The 23,054-nt window shown below is 43.3% G+C and overlaps 1 protein-coding gene across 4 annotated transcripts; it reads left to right on the top strand.

Moving 5' to 3' along the window:
• Positions 1 to 273: 273 nt before the first annotated feature.
• On the top strand, positions 274 to 20,568 carry LOC120034246 (ras-related protein Rab-37-like). Of its 4 annotated transcripts, none has more exons than XM_038980737.1 (9): positions 274 to 784; positions 5,502 to 5,612; positions 16,612 to 16,653; positions 17,553 to 17,619; positions 17,716 to 17,768; positions 18,147 to 18,212; positions 18,729 to 18,785; positions 19,042 to 19,118; positions 19,386 to 20,568. In XM_038980737.1, the coding sequence occupies exons 1-9, from the start codon at positions 620 to 622 to the stop codon at positions 19,492 to 19,494; spliced, it is 747 nt and encodes a 248-aa protein (XP_038836665.1). In that variant the 5' UTR covers positions 274 to 619; the 3' UTR covers positions 19,495 to 20,568. The 4 variants fall into 4 exon arrangements, with proteins under 4 accessions (XP_038836665.1, XP_038836666.1, XP_038836667.1 ...); XM_038980739.1 differs by lacking the exons at positions 274 to 784; positions 5,502 to 5,612 and adding exons at positions 6,876 to 7,423; positions 12,265 to 12,375; XM_038980738.1 differs by lacking the exon at positions 16,612 to 16,653.
• The last annotated feature ends 2,486 nt before the right edge of the window (positions 20,569 to 23,054 follow it).

Below are 23,054 nucleotides of genomic sequence, written 5' to 3'. Positions count from 1 at the left end.
TCAGTGCTTTATGGGATTAATTTAGCAGGTTCCCAAGGCTCTGAGAGGCTGGATAGTATCAATAATCATTAAGGAGTCGTGTGTGTTCACGTGTGAAATTAGTTATTGATATACAATATATTATTTCGGCCACAATTACTAGTTTAAAAGCAGGTTTAGGATATGACCCAATATGCCTCATCCATCCCTCAAAAGTATATAGCTAATTCGCAGTAATCCCAAAGAGAAGACACGTGATGATTTGCGTTTGAAGGCGCCCACCATGATGCACGTCCTCCACTTCAACGCACACAGTTGACATGGTTTCATAAATACTATAGTACACCTCCGTGTCCGCTTCCAGTAGGAGCGCTTTGCTTTACATTTTTATTCGACTCTGCGGAAATGATCCCCCTAGGTGGCTATAGTTCTTGCCAGGAGCATCAGTATCAAACCTGCAAGTGCAAGGGATTTAGACAAGGAGGGGGCGGTGAGTGTAGAGAAGAGCGACAGCAAACGAGAGAGAGCGGGGAAAGGAGATAAAGTTATTGCAGCGACGTGTCTAAAAGCTCCGCTTATTAAAAAAAATAAAGCTTCTCAACTCGTTGACAAAAAGATTCTATAGGAACAAATAAAGAAGATGGATATCATTATGGAGAATACCCCTGAAATGGAATGTGTTGACCAGGGCGAGGCGCTTCACTCGGACAGTGCCTATGGGTCATCTGCGGTGGACACGGATACAGAGGACTGCCTGACTCCCCTCGAGATCACGTTCCCCTATAACGAGGACCTAATGCACAAGGTGATTAGGCTACTTTTTCATAACTTAACTCGTAGGCTAACTTAAAATCACCAAAGAGGCTGAACTCACATAAGATGATGTGCTAAATTGGCCAATTCTACTGGGGTAGCCTATCTCTATATACATAATCTACCTTTTAAATTGTACTCTTTTGTAAATATATATTTTAATATTTAAGTGTGTCTCTGTAATAGTATAAAAGTAAACTTTTCTGTCTGCGTGAACAATGCCTTCATTATGTGACATGGGAGGTGCTACAACAGTCAGCATTCTACTTGAGTGGATATGTCAGTTGTATGTGTAATGTAGAGGTAATAATATCAAAGTTGGACTGACTATGTAGGTAAGCAATTTGGAATGGTTGCGCATTGCAGGGACATCTCAGTGTGGCTTGACTGCTTGTGGAGAACCCATTCCCTTTGCCAGCTTCCATGACTTCATTCATCTCTCTCACCTGAATCAGCACCTGCCAGGTTTCAGGGGCCCTGGACAGCCAGGCTGACAGCTGTACATGTCCAATGGGACAAAAAGATGATAGAACTTTGTCCTCCAGGTTACATCTTGAAAATGTAACCTGACTATCACTTTCTATAGTGGAATGTAATGGTTGAACTGCTCCCCTTTTGTTTTTTGTGAGCCACAGCAACACACATACATCAGCAAGAGCCTACTCATATGATGTATACTTTGTCATTATTGACTGCATTTTTATTTGTACTTCATGTGAGGACACTTGGAAATTGAAGGGATATGTATCAGGATTGGGGTCAATTCCATTTAAATTCCAGTCAATTCAGGAAGTACACATAAATACAAATTCCAAGTATCTTCAATGCTTTTCAATGAGAAAAATGTGGTATTAGAATTGGAATTTGGTTTACTTTCTGAATTGACTGTAATTAAAATGAAATTGACCCCAACCCTGATATGTATGCTTCCTGTACGTTCTCTGTTTCTTCCTATGTGTAATCGCATAGCCTTGATAGAACATCTTCCTGTTAAAGACCAATGCTGCTTTTTATGACATTAGCACTGATGCCAACGTTAAGTTATTCTAGAGAAATTTGCATCTTTAATTACTTTTTTTTACCTCAGGAAATTTGTGGGTGTGGTGGAAGTAGATGGGCGGAAATGTCATGAAAGAAAGATGAGACTTGAGGCATGTTATTCCGTTAGAGACCAAATTCACTTTAACGCCACATCATTTTTTTCACAATACACCCACTTATACTCATCAACATTGTTGGGGTAAATTACTTTAGTAAGCAACATCTAATATTAACTTCATACTTTTTCATATCACTTTATTTTTAGGGCAAGTATTTAAATTCATAGAAAGTATATATTATTTATCCATAGGCATCAAGTGTTATGCTAATAATTTGATCATTCTATAACAACTCCATTCCCCAAAGCAGCTAGATAAATCCAGCCCTCACGCCAACTGACTGAGAATACTCCAGTGTAGGAACAGAAAGTGCTTATGTTGAATGTTTCCATTTACCCTGTGTTTCTTTCACAAACAATGCAGCATAATGACTCAGTGGGTGTATGAGGACAACCCCAGAGGTAGATTCTCATTAACTGAAGGAAAACAACAACCTTTTGCTATATTAGAAAGAAAGAGAGATGGGTGTTTCCTCTAGGTTGACAGAATCACATAGCCTTATAGTTTGTTTTTGACTTAGTTAATTGTGAGACATCTGTGGGGGTTATTAGTCTGGGTACCAGTCTGTTTAGCTATCATTCCACTCCTTGCCACTCCTGTCAGTTAAATAAAGGTGAAATAAAAAATACAAGTTTTGCCACAGAGACTGGCCTGTCAGCTGATTGTTCATTGGTTGTTGGAAGAAACGGAGTACACGGACAGGTACCCAGGTTAGGGGGTTATGCCTGATTAACTAAAACAACTCAGGGGGGAGTTGGTGCTCTCTTACTACGAGAGCTTGTGTGTTGCTATGGTAAAAGCATCTCTCCCCTGCCCCCTGTGGTAGGCTACACCCCCACTTCCTCTCCATTTTCCCAAACTCTCTGCCTGCCCCCCCCCCCCCCCCCCACCCCTCATACAGACATTAAAGTTGGATGAGGATGACAAGAAATAGTAATGTAGTTGGTTGACAGTGGCTTCTGGTTGCTCAGGCCTTCACACAGGGTACACCCACTGTGTGTGTTTGTGCTCCATGCGTCATCAGACGAAGCCGCAAGTCTGCGTCAGACTGTTGTTGGTGTTGTGACCGTGTATTCATGAATGCTATCCTGTCCTAAGCATCCACCCCCACAATTAACCTTTAATAAAATATAAGTGAATGTTAAAGTCGCTTCAAAAGGTCAGTGTTTATTGGTTGATTTGAGATTTTAAATTGATCTGAGATTTTCAATCCCACATTTTAAAAGGTCAACACGAATGTCAGCACTTATATCTAGTCCAGTCCCCAGACAGTCTCCACTTTGTATTCTGTAGGAAGAGAAAGAGTTAATCTGGGTGAAGACTAGAAATAATGTATTTTAGCTAAATCTACCATATCTGGTGAGACAGTAATGAAGAAATTAACATTTTCTTTCTGAGGCCTAAAAAATTAGAAAGTTGAGAAAGGGATGTGAGTGATTAGAGTGTTGGGGAGCTGGGTGGGCTGTGAGGCTCTATGAGCCAGCAGATAAGAGGCAGTGGGGCCGCCTGCTGGGAGGTGATAAATGTCAACAAAAGAGGCGAAGAGCGTCTGCTGACTGCTGCCACGGAGCCCCAGGCTAGCCACCAACCTGATAACCATGGCAACAGGGCCTTATTGATGCCCACGTGCAACGCTCCCCTCTCAAATCAACAGCAGATCCCCGTTGGGATGACGCATGACCCACAGCAATGGGAAATAATTCCTATCGTATAAGAGGACCCTTGACTGAGTGTTGACTGTCTCTCTCTCTCTGTGTGTGTGTGTGTGTGTGCAGAGGTGCCTGGAGAAGTGGCTATACTCTAATTTTGCCAAACATTTCCCAAACGGCCCGGCCGGCGAAGGAAAGGCACCCTGTGTGAAAAATTCTATGAGAAACAGTGACATATACTCTGACTGACCTAAAATGATCAATCCCATATTGGTCTTTCACAGTCAGGTACCCAATATGTACTGTGCAAGTAGGCTAATAGTAGGCCTACTATTGAAAGATAAATGAGGATGTCAACCGAGTAAGACATTTAGATTTGTTTGTGTAGATACCCTTTAATTCAAGTGTGCAGGCACCTAGCACTGTTGTTTGGTTAGTGGTGTTTCTGTAGCACATATAGCACAAGATGGAGATTGCAAAACAAATGGCAATAATTGATGCAAATAATCACTTTATATTAATTGGCATGTCTTACCTTGCTTCAAAGTAGCCTGTATAGCCAAAATCCCACCATAGAAACCTGGAGGTAATTATTTTCTAAAGACTTCCTCTTATGCATACTCCTGTTCTATTGGTTTTCTTTGAGCTTTCTTTCATTGTCTAGCAGCCAAATGTAATTATCCTAGTCATATTAGCAACCCATGATAGTTGTTACATCTTTAGATCTCCCCTCTTTCTAAATATAGGCCTACTGTAGCGTGCACATTGCTGCACCTAAAATGTGAAGAAATAATAGTTTATCAACATTTTAAGCGAAACATTCTGATCTGTTCCATCAGACTTATTTATTGATAAGGCATATACCTCCACTACACTACTTTGGTATGCATCATGGGGATTAAGAAGGGAATATACACAAGGCCCAACGGAAAATAAGTGGGTATACACCGTATACCTGAGTATACTCTCCACTACACCACTGTGTGCGTGCGTGCATGCGTGCGTGCGTGTGTGTGTGTGTAGCCTGCTGATGTGTGTTTCTCTGTGCTGTGTGTCATTGTGCAAGAGTTTTTTCAGTTGAGTGGGCAAGGAGAGATCTCTTAATGCTCCCTTTGGGGCACAGAGCGCATCGTCTTGAATCCAAGTAGCATGGCTGACATGATGCTCAGGCTGCAGCTGCCTTATATCCCTGGTACATTCAGACTCATCCACTGCCATTTCCCTCCTCCCATCGGGTATTTACCCAACTGACCTTCATAGCATCACATTATATTACACACATTATATGGCATCAGGCAAGGGCATGTTCCGCACTGTAAGCAACAGATGCACATATAAAGTAGGGTACGCTACACCCACTCATTGTACAGGCCTATAGATGAGCAGTGTGCTGTTCTGTACTGTACACTCTTAGAAAAAAGGTGCTATCTAGAAAGTAAAATGGTTTTTCGGCTGTCCCCATAGGAGAACCATTTGAGGAACCCTTTTTGGTTCCATGTAGGACCCTTTCCATTGAGGGTTCTACATGGAACCCAAAATGGTTCTTTGTGGAACCAAAAAGGGTTCTCCCTGGAACCAAAAAGGGTTAAGCTATGGGGGCAGCAGAATAACCCTTTTTTATAAGAGTGCACTATGCTGTTCTGTGTAGTGCTGTGCTGTGTAGTGCTGTGCTGTGTAGTGCTGTGTAGTGCTGTGCTGTGTAGTGCTGTGCTGTGCTGTGCTGTGTAGTGCTGTGCTGTGTAGTGCTGTGCTGTGTAGTGCTGTGTAGTGCTGTGTAGTGCTGTGTAGTGCTGTGCTGTGCTGTGTAGTGCTGTGCTGTGCTGTGTAGTGCTGTGCTGTGTAGTGCTGTGTAGTGCTGTGATGTGGCTAACCTGCTCTCTGTTCTTCCTGCTATCCACAGACCATCATGGTGGGAGACAGCGGCGTGGGGAAGACCTCTCTGCTGGTCCAGTATGACCAAGGCAAGTTCATACCCGGCTCCTTCTCTGCCACTGTGGGCATCGGCTTCACGGTGAGTCTCTGCGTTATTGTCTGCCATGAGCCATAGGGGACAAGTGACCATGAAGGGAACAGATCACTTTGTTACTGGGATTGATGGGACAACAAGTGTCTTCCCTTCCAGGGTCCCTAAATGCTGTTGTCTGAGGTGCCAATCATCTTCCTCTTTCTGCAATCATAATGATCTTTAGCACACAGTTGGGTGTTGCTAGAAAGCGGGTGTATGATTACAGTTAATGATGCACCAGTTGGTCTGTTCCCTGATGGATAGTTGTGTTTCGCAGATGTATCACTCACTGTTGTGAATGTGAACTGGAGTGATTGATTGTCTGCATATACGGTCTACATTATCACTGTGGTGATGTATGGTGGGCTTCCATTCACAGAGAAAATGAAAGTAAGAAAGAAAGACAGAAAGAACGGGACTGTAAAAGTTATAAAGCTCAGGGTGATGCTATTTTCAGAAATAGACCTGAATGTTTTGTGCTGTGACAGACAGTGATGACTAAGGCTTTGTTTGTCTGAAGGCATATAAGCCGTACAAAAGCAATGCAGAAAAAGGACACACAAAGCTGCTTACCTTGGAGATACGAAAAATGCTTTGTCATACAGTAAAAGGTTGTGACAAATGCAGTGGGTATAAAAAGGTTTGGTTGCACTTGCAGAAACCTTTGTTGTACTAGGTGGATAGAAGATTAACCAAGGTTCGCCAGTCTTTCTGTCTGTCTGTCTGTTTGTCTGTCTGTCTGAGCCCACAACTGCCTGTAATGTGAAGTGATGGAGCTAGAGAGAGATACACCCACAGACATCTCTTTTTCTCATCTCTCTCTTTTGAGCACTGGGGAGAGACAAACTCTTAGTCAAAGATTCAGCTGGTATCCATCCACATGATCATGCATGGCTTGGCAATTAGGAGAACATTTTTGACATTATGTCATGTCAATTAAGTGAAAGAAAATGAGATTCTCATATGAACACTGTCTGTTATTAGTGTATTTTCTCAAGGCTACATACATCCTTTGAAAAGTAGACATAGGTGAGGAAAGACCACCTACCGGAAAGACCACCTACCTTCTGAATTTTTCAGAATTCTGAAATCACTGGACTAGCATTAATTTAGGATTGAAACCGAAAAGTGTATTTTTCAGTGGCAACACGTTGACAGACGTTTTTTTTCGTTCGCTGAACTCCTCCTCTTTCATGATCAACGAGTTCAGTACCACCTGTGACTAATAACTCGTGCCATCACTGCCTGTTGCGTCCGTGGCTAGGTTGAAGACCTAGTTGTTTTCATTTATGAAAATTACAAAAAACTGCCTCATTTCATAGACCTAAATAACATTATCTTCATTGGACAAATGACAATAGCAACGTCGTTTCATCTGCCAACGCGTAAAGAATGATGCGGATCCGTTCCAACGTTCTGCATAACTGAGAAATGTTTCCGCATATTGATTATATTTTCTCCACGAATGTAGCCGCGTCCTCAAGAGAATCCCCATTTAAGTTTTAACCACGACTCTATGATTGGCATTAGTTGATTCAGCGTCAAGAAATTGTTCTTAGAAAGCGCTGGGTGGTTTTGGACAACGCTAAATGACTGCAGATGGACTCATTGCTCGTGTTAACTGGTTTTGAGTCACTGGCATCTCGGGAGGAACATCGCGCGGCGCGCTGACAGATCTCGGTGATACTGTGGTGATAGTCATTGCGATGTCCACAAAGAAGGCATCGTTGAAGGATAAAGAGACTAAAAACGGAACATCAAAATATGTGTTGGAGAGATGCGCCTCGGTTTGCGAGTATTTTGATATTGCCTTCAAGGTCTGTATTAGGCTATTCTTATTATTGGGATATATATTATTAGGCTATGTTTATTATGTGCTTATAACAGTATTATGCTTATGATCATGTTATGGCGCTGCCTGCTGGTATTAATATTGACTGTAGCCTAATTGAGAAGCTTCACTGGTGGTACAGGTGGCCATCTCTCAAACAAATGAAGGAAAATCTATTAAAATACTCTGCCTATTCTGCACACCAGTACACTCTTATAAAAAAGGCTGTCCCCATAGAAGAACCCCTTTGGTTCCAAATTAAACCCTTTTTTGTTCCAGGTGAAACCCTTTTTTGTTCCAGGTGAAACCCTTTTTTTGTTCCAGGTGAAACCCTTTTTTTGTTCCAGGTGAAACCCTTTTTTTGTTCCAGGTGAAACCCTTTTTTGTTCCAGGTGAAACCCTTTTTTTGTTCCAGGTGAAACCCTTTTTTTGTTCCAGGTGAAACCCTTTTTTTGTTCCAGGTGAAACCCTTTTTTTGTTCCAGGTGAAACCCTTTTTTTGTTCCAGGTGAAACCCTTTTTTTGTTCCAGGTGAAACCCTTTTTTTGTTCCAGGCAGAACCATTTTGGGTTCCATGTAGAACCCTCTGTGGAAAAGGTTCTAAACTCAGCAAAAAAAGAAACGTCCTCTCACTGTCAACTGCATTTATTTTCAGCAAACTTAACATGTGTAAATATTTGTATTAACATAAGATTCAACAACTGAGACATAAACTGAACAAGTTCCACAGACCTGTGACTAACAGAAATGGAATTATGTGTCCCTGAACAAAGTGGGGGTAAAAATCAAAAGTAACAGTCAGTATCTGGTGTGGCCACCAGCTACATTAAGTACTGCAGTGCATCTCCTCATGGACTGCACCAGATTTGCCAGTTCTTGCTGTGAGATGTTACCCCACTCTTCTACCAAGGCACCTGGAAGTTCCCAGACATTTCTGGGGGGACTGGCCCTAGCCCTCACCCTCCGATCCAACAGGTTCCAGACGTGCTCAATGGGATTGAGATCTGGGCTCTTCGCAGAACACTGACATTCCTGTCTTGCACGAAATCACGCACAGAACAAGCAGTATGGCAGGTGGCATTGTCATGCTGGAGGGTCATGTCAGGATGAGCCTGCAGGAAGGGTACCACGTGAGGGAGGAGGATGTCTTCCCTGTAACGCACAGAGTTGAGATTGCCTGCAATGACAACAAGCTCAGTCCGATGATGCTGGACACACCGCCCCAGACCATGACGGACCCCCCACCTCCAAATCGATCTCGCTCCAGAGTACAGGCCTCAGTGTAACGCTCATTCCTTCGACAATAAACGTGAATCCGACCATCACCCCTGGTGAGACAAAACCACAACTCGTCAGTTTTTTTATATATATATATTTATTTATTTATTTATCCCTAAATTTTTATCCCCTTTTCTCCCCAATTTTCGTGGTATCCAATCGCTAGTAATTACTATCTTGTCTCATCGCTACAACTCCCGTACGGGCTCGGGAGAGACGAAGGTCGAAAGCCATGCGTCCTCCGAAGCACAACCCAACCAAGCCGCACTGCTTCTTAACACAGCGCGCCTCCAACCCGGAAGCCAGCCGCACCAATGTGTCGGAGGAAACACCGTGCACCCGCCCCCCTCGGTTAGCGCGCACTGCGCCCGGCCCGCCACAGGAGTCGCTGGAGCGCGATGAGACAAGGATATCCCTACCGGCCAAACCCTCCCTAACCCGGACGACGCTAAGCCAATTGTGCGTCGCCCCACGGACCTCCCGGTCGCGGCCTTGACAGAGCCTGGGCGCGAACCCAGAGACTCTGGTGGCGCAGCTAGCACTGCGATGCAGTGCTCTAGACCACTGCGCCACCCGGGAGGCCTGAAGAGCATTTTTTGACAGTCCTGTCTGGTCCAGCGACGGTGGGTTTGTGCCCATAGGAGACATTGTTGCCAGTGATGTCTGGTGAGGACCTGCCTTACAACAGGCCTACAAGCCCTCAGTCCAGCCTCTCTAAGCCTATTGCGGACAGTCTGTGCACTGATGGAGGGATTGTGCGTTCCTGGTGTAACTCGGGCAGTTGTTGTTGCCATCCTGTACCTGTCCCGCAGGTGTGATGTTCGGATGTACCGATCCTGTGCAGGTGTTGTTTTTTTTTTTTTTTTTTTAATTTTATCCCATTTTCTCCCCAATTTTCGTGGTATCCAATCGCTAGTAATTACTACCTTGTCTCATCGCTACAACTCCCGTACGGGCTCGGGAGAGACGAAGGTCTAAAGCCATGCGTCCTCCGAAGCACAACCCAACCAGCCGTACTGCTTCTTAACACAGCGCGCCTCCAACCCGGAAGCCAGCCGCACCAATGTGTCGGAGGAAACACCGTGTACCTGGCCCCCTTGGTTGGCGCGCACTGCGCCCGGCCCGCCACAGGAGTCGCTGGAGCGCGATGAGACAAGGATATCCCTACCGGCCAAACCCTCCCTAACCCGGACGACGCTATGCCAATTGTGCGTCGCCCCACGGACCTCCCGGTCGCGGCCGGCTGCGACAGAGCCTGGGCGCGAACCCAGAGACTCTGGTGGCGCAGTTAGCACTGCGATGCAGTGCCCTAGACCACTGCGCCACCCGGGAGGCCCCTGTGCAGGTGTTGTTACATGTGGTCTGCCACTGCGAGGACAGCTGTCCACCCTGTCTCCCTGTAGCGCTGTCTTAGGCGTCTCACAGTACGGACATTGCAATTTATTGCCCTGGCCACATTTGCAGTCCTCATGCCTCCTTGCAGCATGCCTAAGGCACGTTCACGCAGATGAGCAGGGACCTTGAGCATCTTTCTTTTGGTGTTTTTCAGAGTCAGTAGGAAGGCCTCTTTAGTGTCCTAAGTTTTCATAACTGTGACCTTAATTGCTCGCCGTCTGTAAGCTGTTAGTGTCTTAACGACCATTCCACAGGTGCATGTTCATTAATTGTTTATGTTTTATTGAACAAGTACGGGAAACAGTGTTTAAACCCTTTACAATGAAGATCTGCGAAGTTATTTGGATTTTTACTAATTATTTTTGAAAGACAGGGTCCTGAAAAAGGGACGTTTCTTTTTTTGCTGAGTTTACATGGAACCCAAAACGGGTGTACTTGGAACCAAAAGGGTTCTACCTGGAACCAACAAGGGTTCTTCATAGGGTTCTCCAATCGGGACAGCCAAAGAACCCTTTTAGGTTCTAGATAGCACCTTTTTTTCTAAGAGGGTAGCCCTTGCTTTTGTGAAGTTTCCCCTTAATGTAGCACAATATACCACTATGGAATAAGAACAGCTGTTATCATTGTGGCAAGCTTCTATTCTGTTTACATTACTCTTAATTACCCCACCACTATCAATTATGTGCCTTGCCACACACCAGTGCACACCAATTTCACCCCTCCCTTATGGATAATGTCAGTGGTGGAAAAAGTACTCAACAGTCATACTTGAGTAAAAGTAAAGATACCTTAATAGAAAATGACTCAAGTAAAAGTGAAAGTCACGCCGTAAAATACTTAAGTAAAAGTCTAAAAGTATTTGGTTTTAAATATACTTAAGTACATTTGAGCAATTCCATTTAATTTTGATTCTTATGTATCAAAAGTATAAACCAGAGGACACAATTAAATGTTTTAATTTTTTATTGACGGATAGCCAGGGGCACACTCCAGCACTCAGACATAATTTACAAATGAAGCATTTGTGTTTAGTGAGTCCTACAGATCAGAGGCAGTATGGGTGACCAGGGATGTTCTCTTGATACGTGTGCGAATTGGACCATTTACTTGTCAAAATGTAACAAGTACTTTTGGGTGTCAGGGAAAATGTATGGAGTAAAAAGTACATTATTTTCTTTAGGAATGTAGTGAAGTGAAAATTGGCAAAAATATAAATAGTAAAGTACAGATACCCCAAAAAACTACTTAAGTAGTACTTTACACCACTGGATAATGTATCCAATGTGACACAGGTTTATTTGATATGAATCACGGTATTCAGTCCTCCCATTCTTAATGATATCTAAATATTGTCTCAAGGAAGAATGTAGCACTTGGTAATACAGGTTAACTGCATACCACGTAATAGTACATTTCTCTCCAAATCGTAGGGGGAAAAGTCCATGTTATTGTATTTAAAATGTAGTTACAGTAAAGGTGCATATTGTTACATAGTACTTTTAATCATGAGCGTTTGGGGATTGATCAGAATCAAGAGAGTGGTTAATGAACTAGACCAAGCAGAAGTACAACAGGTCATTCACACATCAGTCTCATGATGGTTTGTGCAAATATGATCTCTCATACATATCCACTCTAAGCTGTTTTACTGCAGAACACTACTCATGTTGAAATATGAATGATCAAATTAATAAGGGTAGACCCACACATCAACCACATAATTTAGTCTACAACCTTATAAAGATGAAATCAACTGATGGATAAAATATCCAAACTAAATCAGGCGCCCAATAAATAACCAGGAAGTTCAGATGGGGCTAAAACAACAAGAACATTTTGCAATAGGATCATGAGTCAGTGCTTTGACACTTAACAACACTAGTCATCATGATGTCGTGAAATTCTAGTTTTATCATTTTCACTTCTCATGGATGCACAGCATCATGAAATAATCAACAGATTATTTTCAGAAAGTAATTTGCATATGAACCAGTTGCACTCTATGATTCATCTCTTAAGACCAAATATTGTTCAGTGAAAGCTTGTTTGGAGTTATTACCATTCTTCTGGTCATGTGAGGGTTGATGCCAGTGTGTTGGGCCCAGGTATGACCCCTAACCCCTCTCTCTGACCTCTGGCTGTGACGCCTCTCTAGGTGATGCTGCTGGGAGACTCTGCGGTGGGGAAGACGTGTGTGCTGGTGCGCTTTAAAGACGGGGCCTTTTTGGGAGGCAACTTCATAGCCACCGTGGGAATAGACTTTAGGGTGAGAGAGATGTCAGTAGACTCAGAGTGGGGTCAACTCATGGTTGGAAGGTTCTTTGTGTCTATACATTCATAATGTATGCATTATGTCTGCTGTTTCTCTGTTCTTTCTCATTTCTAAATGGTCTATTTACAAGATAAACGCTAGAATGTTGTTGAAGACGTTGTACGTTACGTTACGTTACCCCCACAAACGATGCTCTGTCCTGGCTGGGGTCAAATAAACAAGCAGCTCTCATGTGGGGGACAGATTTCCATAGCTTCCAACCAGCTGCTGGAGAGAGAGAGAAAAAGATAGAGAAAATGAGTGAGAGATGGAAAAAGAGAGAATATGGACAGAAAGAAAGACTCTTGCACCAGTGGATTTGGACCCGCTCACCATCCAAAGAAAACACTCTATCTAATGGCTGGTAAAATGGCGGTTTTGGAGGAAATTATGTTGCATTAAGGCAGAGTACTGTGTTACCACTCTGTGTTGATGGTGTAGACATTAGGACTGCCTGGGATGGGAGTACATCATGGATAGGGATGTGTGGACCGTTTATGTAGACAAATGGAGATTATTTTCTCCATGCTTGTGCAACAGGTAATAACTATTCATGAGATTCATAAATAAGTGCATTATAACAATGAGTTGTGTGTAGTGACCACCCACGGCTACTTGCATTGCATCTGTATGGAACAGAAGATTATAAGGAGAGATGATTTTGAGAATGATACAGGATCAGTCAATATGTTCCTTGCTGAGCCTCCAGCTATACCAATCAATACCCTGTGTGGTTGGGAAGACTGCTGTGACTAGCTCTAACGTGGCAGGGCTATTTTGGCCCTGCTTCCTTGTAGCAGTTGCTCAGCATGGGGCTTGTCAACGCTAAGCCGTGTGTGGCCAATCTGCGTAATAATTGGAGGGAAAAACGGAAACCCATGGCAACTAATGCAGGGGTTGGACCATGTCCGTTCTGCCAAGGTGGAAGTCTCAATGGGTGGTGACCCCCGTTAAGAGGGGCCATTTTAGAAGATTGGACTCACTTCAGAGAGAGTGTGTGTCTGTCACAGTGTGCTCACAGGAAAGGCAGGGGCTGACTGTACCCGGGTACTGATAGTGGAGTAATGAGGTTAGCTTAGAGGAAGTGATATGTACCAGTTGTAGCGTTCACTTCCTTCATTTCAACATTGTTGCTTGTGTCATGTTCTCACTTAGTGACTTTCCTCCTGTTTTCCCCTGAAATACAAACAGGAAGTTTAAAAGGCCAGGGTGAGGTTAACTGGTTCAGTTACCTGCATAATAATGACACCTACACAGCAGACTGACCTTACAACAAGCTGTTATTGGTTGACCTCTAGAATGTGTGCCATTGGGTTTGTTCGTGAGTGTATGTGTGTGTGGGTGGGTGGGTGTATGTACGTACATATTTGGGATTTAGTTTAGAAGGGACACATCATTTCACATGACTTAGGCATCTTATTCCTTCTCAATTTTCCATATTCTTTCTATACTCCCTCGAAGAGCATCTTTCACAAGATATGTTTTTCACTTGGAAGCATCTTATTCCTCCTCAATCTTCCATATTCCTTCTATATTGTCTTGAAGAGCATCTTTCACAAGATGTGTTTTTCACTAATCCATATCTGTAGCTAATATTATTTTTTTCACTCATGACTATTTTAGACTCCTGCCTATACAGAAAATCACATGGCGTCCCTGACAGCCACAGGAAATTAGCCAGGGAGTGGATTGTTATTTTGCCAGTTGTCACGTTCGCTGGAATAATTATCAGACCAAGGCGCAGCGGATGTTGAGTTCCACATAATTTATTAGTAAGTGAAACTTAGCAAAACAAAACAATAAACTAACAACAAACCGTGACTACAGATGTGCTACGTGCACTAACTCAAAACAATATCCCATAAAACACAGGTGGAAAAAATGCTACTTAAATATGATTCCCAATTAGAGACAACGATTACCAGCTGCCTCCAATTGGGAATCATACCAATCACCAACATAGAAAAACAAAACTAGAACCCCACATAGAAATAATAAACTAGACTAAACCCCAGCCACTCCCTGACCTACTCTACCATAGAAAATAAGGGCTCTCTATAGTCAGGACGTGACACCAGTCTTCTTTCTCACTATTGTGCAATTAAGTCTAATTCCAGAACCTCTGTAGTCTGGGTGTAGCAATTGGCTTTCTTTGCCCGGCCTCTGAAGCTCCTCTTAGTTTGCATGTTGTCTTTATGAGTCTATATAGCAGTGGTGATTTTAGCATGGAAATCTTGGTGCCCCCCCCCCCCCCCCCCCCCCCCAAAAAAAGTGGGATGCATGCCATCAAAGCCACAACACTAAACAATACATGAATTGCACTATAACGGTGACAAACAGTGCCCACAAACTGTTAGGGCCTACGTAAAGCTGTCCCAACACCTTACCACTGCTAAACCTGGCTTTCAGCGGAGCCTTGTCTGGCAGCGAAACAGTTCGTTCAGCCTCATTTACTGCCTTTTAAAAAACATAGCTGACATGGCAGACTTGCTTAAACAAATGTGGTTTCTACTGACAAATGAGATGTACAAACTATGGCATAAGGGGACGACAAGCGGATAAGAGACAATCCGTAATTCCGATTAAGATGTTAATGAGCAAGCCACGACGGACGTAGTCAATATAACTATTTGTTCAGCACTTTTGAAATGTATAGCGACAGAATTCAGAATATGGGCCATTCTTACAGTATTCTCCCTGTACACCAAGTCAGAGCCGTAGGATAAAAAAGGGGACATATAAACAGACAATGAAAGCTTTTACAATATTCGATGATTACAGTTCTCCAAAACAGGTTATAGGCTATATGTGCACCACCAAGTTAGAACAGTAGGCAAAATTAAGAGGTGAAAGTAGACCAAATTATTAGGGTGAGGCACATTGAACGCCGTTTGGGTGAAAGCTGTACAAAACAGTAGCCAAACAAGCACACACTGGGCCACGAATGATGTGTTTACAATACCGCATTGGTGAAAATAGACCAAATTATTATGGTGAGGCACATGGGTTATGAACAGGTTACTACACAACAAACACTTAGTATTACTTTCTTAGCTACAGTATACATTTCTCCCTTGCATATTACATATTTTATGCAGCAGCATACAATACATTTTTGGACTCATCTTGTGAAGGTGGCGCAGTGGTCCTTTGTGGGCAAATTTTGTCATCAGACTTTGTCATCAAACTTTGTCATTCTCTGGATTTATGGTGGGAACTCTGGGGGGGGGACACAGCCACTCCATTGAATAGCAGGCTAACGTTAGTGGTTTCTTTGCAACGCTTGCAGTTAGCCACTGATTCCTTCCAAACGACTCATTGTTGAATTTGCAATTTCCAACTTGTTGTGTAATCTTTATGTCCAATGGCCGATGAGCACCGATACGTTTTATCTGTAATTTCTCTTCATTATTTCTCTTCATATGACAAGGATTAAAAAGGATTTGCTAGTAGATTGTCGACTTGATGACAACTGATGATGACTGCTAGCTAAGACTTTAAAAGTAAGATGTTGACATGATCAGTCCAATCAAAGCTACGGTAGATATAACGTGATTTGAGGTCATTTTATCTGTGGCCAATGACCTTGAGCCTTCTTGGAAGGGCACTTCTAATCTAAGTCTATGGCAGAACCCAAATGGCTCACATTCTTGATGTCTACCCTTACTAAAGGCTGGTAAAAGTGTGTCCCCATCAGTGACAGAACACTGAGCCAATCACAGTGCAATGCTCCTATTTTCTGCTGGCCTGCCCCACCACCACATAAAACACTGAGCTAGGCTGAAACACCTACATTTTAGAGCTGCCTGTTTATTTGCAGCTTTATTAACTCAATGATATATATATATATTTTTACATTGTTTGTAAACTGATATGTGACACATATTAATGCCAAAATAACATGTAAAACAGGCAAACCCCCCAAAAAACAATATATATATATTTATTTATTATTATTATTTTATTAAAGGTTGGGGCTCACAGGCCCACCTGCCCTGAATGACGGGTCGCCACTGTTATACAGCATGCTGTGCTATTTCCGCTCTGTCTGTTTGTTCTTTAGAATATTCTTGCTTTCTGAAGCTTCTTAATATTTAAATACCTGTGATGTGTTTTGTCTGAGTCTGTCTCTATTATGCAAAAAGACCACCATAGACAGTCCTGTGGTTAACTGTTTCCTCTCCTCATCAGAATAAAGTTGTGACGGTGGACAACGTGAAGGTCAAACTCCAGGTGAGAGAGCAGGGACCTCTACACCCAACATTGATACCACTATTCCTGTGATCCTATCCCTACCAGTCTAATTCATTAAACCACAGTCAGTATCATAATATTACACAGTGGGCAGTGGCGTATGTGGTCAACACTCAAGTGTCCCTATGTAACCACAGTGTATCTATTGCAAATACGTTGTTATCATATCCTGTTTTATTAACAATTCTGGCTGAGAGGTGCCAAACATTTAAATGCCTTCGGTGGGTTTTGTCTGAGCAGCACACCACCCTGCATCCCAATGCTGGCTTGCCTCTGAAGCTAAGCAGTGTTAAGCAGGGTTGGTCCTGGTTGGTACCTGGATGGGAGACCAGATGCTGCTGGAAGTGGTGTTGGAGGCCAGTAGGAGGCACTCTTTCCTATGGTCTAAAAGAATATATCCAATTGCCCCAGGGTAGGGATTGGGGACATTGCCCTGTGTAGGGTGCCGTCTTTCGGATGGGATGTTGAACAGGTGTCCTGACTCTCTGTGGTCACTAAAGATCACATGCCACGTATTGTAAGATTAGGGGTATTAACCTCGGTATCCTGGTTAAATTCTCAATCTGGCTGTCATACCATCATGGCTACCTAAACATCCCCAGCTTCCAATTGGCTCATTCATCCCCCTCCTCTTCCCTGTAACTATTCCCCAGGTCATTTCTGTAAATGAGAATGTGTTCTCAATCAACTTACCTGGTAAAAAAGAAATAAGCCACGTGACTATTCTAATGTATTACACTGTAAAATATATTGATCGTTAATTTCCCATTATGACGTGCATACCATTACATGCTCATTGGTTGCTGCTGGTTGCAATATTGTCCCGTTTTCCAGGTTTATTACATTGTTATAATTAATTTTTCACCTCTTTCTCCCAGATCTGGGATACTGCAGGACAGGAGAGATTCCGCAGTGTCACGCATGCCTACTACAGAGACGCACAGGGTAATCTCTGCTCTATTAAAACACTTCCTGGTTGTATGTGTGGTAGAATGCTAAGAACACGTGGCTGTGTGAGACTCTCTGCCTTTCTTTCCTCAGCCCTCCTCCTGCTCTATGACATCACCAGCAAGTCATCCTTTGACAACATCAGGGTGAGAAACCTATCATGTCACTCTTCACTCCTCCTTCTTATCTCCTCACGTCTTCTCATAAGCCCCCTTTTAGAGGAAGAACCCAGAATTCCTTTTACATGCCAAGTAATATATGGCCTCCACATTACATTACTGAAGTGACCTCCACAATGACATTTCATGACATTTCCAAGAAGCCATTATTTAAGTTTTTGAAGGTTTAGGGATAAGGGGAAGTACAGCGCAGAATGGAGAATAGTAACCAAAGCAGCAGAGCAGAGAAATTGATTCTGTTTTTGTAGAGAGGGTCTCCTTTAGCACTGGCATTTTTACTGACTAATCTCCTTTTAATCCCCCCCCCCCCCCCCCCCCCCCCCCCCCCCCCCCTCTCCCATATAGGCCTGGCTGACTGAAATTCATGAGTATGCTCAGAAGGATGTGGTCATCATGTTGCTCGGCAACAAGGTGTGAGCTAGACATCCTTTTGGTTTTGTAGAGTGTATCAAGAGAAGTAACAATAAGAACACAACACACACAGAAACATATTTGTCTCTGCTATTGACTTTGTAGCCTAATTACACACACCCACACACACAGTGTCTCAGCCTCTGAGTTTATATTGAAGCTGAATTAGAACGTTACTAGTGAATACATGTGTTGTGATGATTTCAAATAGAACTGGTGGCATCTCCAGTTCAGCAGCACCCATAGATCATGTGCCCCCTCTGGTGGTGCTACTACAGAGACACTGGGTCATTGCTGTCACGTTCCACCAGACATCATTTATTCCCAGAGCTGGGGAGAGCAGCAGGACAGGGCACATTTCTCTCTGAGCAATGTTTGGCCTGTGGTCAGAGACTCAGAGGCAGCCTGGAGACTGCCCTGGGAACTGCTGTGGCTTGTGTGGGCTGATGTCATGGTGCCTCTCTGGATCTAATGGACTAGTTGTGTCCATGACTCTCCTCTGCTCTGTCCAAACAGACGGACATGGCCGGAGAGAGGGTCATCAAGCGTGAGGAGGGAGAGAAGCTGGCCAAGGTAAGAGACAAGGCCCACTTAAGGGTTTGCTCCACTCTCCTACTGCAAAACACCAAGTAGCCTCTTCAAAAGCAACTGTACAGCACTGTGAAATGAAAACAAGCTTGAAATGTTGATTTATAAACTGCACTTGTGAACTGATGTTCCCTCAAGTGTTGGAGATATGTATCACTCTGAGTGTTTGGTAGTGAGTTCATTCATATGGTGAATGTGGTGTACTTGAGTAGTGCCATTAAAAGCACTGGATGCTTTTCAGGAATATGGAGTCCCTTTCATGGAGACCAGTGCCAAGACTGGAGTCAACGTAGAGCTGGCCTTCTTGGCTGTAGCAAAGTAAGTCACGACTCATGTTATTTCTAAATTAAAGTTGCACTGTATGTGAAAGGGCAAAGACATATTGCCCAATTATGTTCCTCATCTCTCCTTCTCTTTTCTCTTATGTTTTCAATTTCTCTGCTCTGCACTGCTCCATCCCACACACTCTCCTTTCTCTCTCTCTCTCTCGCTCTCTCTCGCTCTCTCTCGCTCTCTCTCGCTCTCTCTCTCTCTGCCTCTCTCTCTGCCTCTCTCTCTCCCTCTCTGCCTCTTTGCCTCTGCCAGGGAGTTGAAGCACAGAGCTGCCCAGCAGCCTAACGAGCCCAAGTTCCAGATCCACGACTACATTGCATCTGAGAAGCAGAAGTCTGGCTGCTGTGGTGGCTACATGTAGCTAAACCTCTCACCAACTGTTACACCACACCAGGCCACAGTGAGAGAGGAGTGAGAGAGACACACAAACATCTACAGAGAGAGGGAGGGAGGGAGATAAAGAGAGAGAGACATAGAGCAGTAGGGAGACAGTCCCCCTAAAATAGCATCATCAGATAGCGAGTAGTCAAAAAGAGCAGAGCAACCACATTGTGAAAAAGAGAGCACCTGGTCTGCTCCCCACCTACTTGGAAAGCCTATGGTAACTAGACAACCCTCATTCTACCCCTATCAGGAGAAAAACCATGTCAGTGTTTTCAGTTTGATAGCAATCCTTTACCAGTGTATTTAAAATGTGAATTTATATTTGAAACATGCTTGGATCATTTAGTTCATGTGTATCACATCCTGCAGCTGCAGCCTGTCAGCCTTACTCATTATTGCCATAAGGAAGGATTGGAAATCCAAATGGAATTTCTTGCCCCAATATTGCCATATTTACAAAAAAATGAAGAAATGATCTGATCACTTTATGTAAAGATGTTAGCTGGAATAAAATACAGATTTTCTGGGGCTCATGGCTTCATATGTTTCACCACATTCTATTCAGGACTAAATGCCATTATACATGTTGTATGAGGAGTACCCTCTACTACTGCGGTGTCATACACAGCGTGTCCCAGATGCGGCCTCTACCGGCTAAAATATGTCTAATGACAGTCATTTTGTAATTATACTCCAAATTAACATTCTTTTCTGAAATGTTGTGGTCAAATGTTAATTGAGGTGGTGGTCAGAAGTTCCAGCATGAGTTTTGATTTGCTTTTAAACGTGCCATCCACCATGTGCCATCCACCAATGAGAGAGCTCCCTCAGACACTGTTGTTGTGGAGCCTCTCTCAGTCATCATTAATGGACGTTGTTGTTGTTGTGTCTCTACTGTACATGGGTTGTTCATGGGTTGCATTGTGTAAAATGTTCCTTTGTATTTGGTTCATTATGAATGTTTGCTTATTGAATTTGCATGATGTCACAATTATTGTCACTCTGTGGAGATGTCACAGTGATCACAAAGTGCCATGGAAAAGTGCTTTGTTATCGTACAGTATATAAAAACTATTTTTTGTAATGAAGATGGTGGTGTTTTATTGCAGTGTGTGTTTGTATATCTGTTCTTTGAGTCTCTGGGGAGGAGGAAATAGGTCAGGGTTTCCCAACTGGCGGCCACTGGTGGTTTTATTTGACCCCCCAAGTTTTCTGAGCAAAAAAAAAAATATATATATACAGTACCAGTCAAATGTTTGGACACAACTACTCAAAGGGGTTTTCTATATTTTTACTATGTTCTACATTGTAGAATAATAGTGAAGACATCAAAACTATGAAATAACACATGGAATCATGTAGAACCCAAAATGTTCTTAAACAAATCGAAATATATTTTATTCAAAGTAGCCACCGTTTTCTTTGATGACAGCTTTGCACACTTGGCATTCTCTCAACCAGCTTCACCTGGAAGGCTTTTCCAAAAGTGTTGAAGGAGTTCCCACATATGCTGAGCACTTGTTGGCTGCTTTTTCTTCACTCTGCATTCCAAAGCACCCCAAACCATCTCAATTGGGTTGAGGTTGGGAGATTGTGGAGGCCAGGTCATCTGATGCAGCACTTCATCATTCTCCTTCCTGGTCAAGTAGCCCTTACACAGCCTGGAGGTGTGTTGGGTCATTGTCCTGTGGAAAAAATAAATGATAGTCCCACTAAGCGCAAACCAAATGGGATGGTGTATCGCTGCAGAACGCTGTGGTAGCCATTTTGGTTAAGTGTGCCTTGAATTCAAAGTAAATCACTGACAGTGTCACCAGCAAAGCACCCCCACACCATCACACCTCTATGCTTCACGGTGGGAACCACACATGCGGAGATCATCTGTTCACCTAATCTGCGTCTCACAAAGATACAGCGGTTGGAAACAAAAATCGGACAGATTTCCACCATAATGTCCATTGCTCGTGTTTCTTGGCCCAAGCAAGTCTCTTCTTATTATTGGTGTCCTTTAGTAGTGGTTACTTTGCAGCAATTCGACCATGAAGGCCTGATTCACGCAGTCTCCTCTGAACAGTTTATGTTGAGATGTGTCTGTTACTTGAACTCTGTGAAGCATTTATTTGGGCTGCAATTTCTGAGGCTGGTAACTCTAATGAACTTATACTCTGCAGCAGAGGTAACTCTGAGTCTTCCTTTCCTGTGGCGGTCTTCATGAGAGCCAGTTTCCTTACAGCGCTTGATGGGTTTAGCGACTGCACTTGAAGAAACTTTCAAAATTCTTGAAATTTTCCGCAGTGACTTACCTTCATGTCTTAAATAATGATGCACTGTCATTTCTCCATGCTTATTTGAGCTGTTCTTGCCATAATAAAACATTGGTCTTTTACCAAATAGGGCTATCTTCTGTATACCACTCCTACCTTGTCACAACACAACTGATTGGCTCAAACGCATTAAGAAGGAAAGAAATTCAACAAATTAACTTTTAACAAGGCACACCTGTTAATTGAAATGCATTCCAGGAGACTACCTCATGAAGGTGGTTGAGATTCTTCCGTTGGCATTGAGGAGTACACCACATCACTCACTGGCTTCATCAATAAGTGCATCGATGATGTCGTCCCCACAATGACCGTACGTACATACCCCAACCAGAAGTAATTGATTACAGGCAACATCCTCACTGAATTAAAGGGTAGAGCTGCCACTTTCAAGGAGTTGGACTCTAACCCAGACGCTTATAAGAAACCCTGCTATGCCCTCCGATGAACCATCAAACAGGCAAAGCGTCAATACAGGACTAAGATTGAATCATACTACACCGGCTCCGATGCTCGTCGGATGTGGCAGGGTTTGCAAATTATTACAGACTACAAAGGGAAGCACAGTGACACGAGCCTACCAGATGTGCTAAATTATTTCTATGCTGCTTCGAGGCTAGCAACACTGAAGCATGCATGAGAGCGTCAGCTGTTCCGGACAACTGTGTGATCACGCTCTCCGTAGCTAATGTGAGTAAGACCTTTAAACCTTTCAACATTCCCAAGACCGCAGGGCCAGACGGATTACCAGAACGTGTGCTCCAAGCATGTTTCAAGCAGACCACCATAGTGCCTGTGCCCAAGAACACTAAGGTAACCTGCCTAAATGACTACCGACCCGTTGCACTCACGTCTGTAGCCATGAAGTGCTTTGAAAGGCTGGTCATGGCTCACATCAACACCATTATCCCAGAAACCCTAGACCCACTCCAATTTGCATACCGCCCGAAAGGATCCACAGATGATGCAATCTCTATTGCTGTCACACCCTGACCTTAGAGAGCCGTTTTATTTCTCTATTTGGTTAGGTCAGGGTGTGATGTGGGGTGGGCATTCTAGTTTCTTTATTTTTATGTTTTCTATTTCTTTGTTTTTGGCCCGAGTGTGGTTCCCAATTAGAGGCACCTGTCTATTGTTGTCTCTGATTGGGAATCATACTTAGGCAGTCCTTTTCCCTCTTTCATTTGTGGGATATTATTTTTGCATTGGTTGCTAT

This window comes from Salvelinus namaycush, chromosome 41 (genome assembly GCF_016432855.1).
Source record: "Salvelinus namaycush isolate Seneca chromosome 41, SaNama_1.0, whole genome shotgun sequence".
NCBI classification, from domain to species: Eukaryota; Metazoa; Chordata; class Actinopteri; order Salmoniformes; family Salmonidae; genus Salvelinus; species Salvelinus namaycush.
This window is presented reverse-complemented; position numbering and strand designations above follow the sequence as displayed.

What these genes read in the sequence shown, in the direction of transcription:
- LOC120034246 (XM_038980737.1), top strand. Translation starts at nt 620, where the DNA reads ATGGATATCATTATGGAGAATACCCCTGAAATGGAATGTGTTGACCAG. An exon ending in AGGGAGAGAAGCTGGCCAAG is followed by an intron (nt 18,786 to 19,041) that starts GTAAGAGACAAG and finishes GATGCTTTTCAG; the next exon opens with GAATATGGAGTCCCTTTCAT. An exon ending in GCCTTCTTGGCTGTAGCAAA is followed by an intron (nt 19,119 to 19,385) that starts GTAAGTCACGAC and finishes TGCCTCTGCCAG; the next exon opens with GGAGTTGAAGCACAGAGCTG.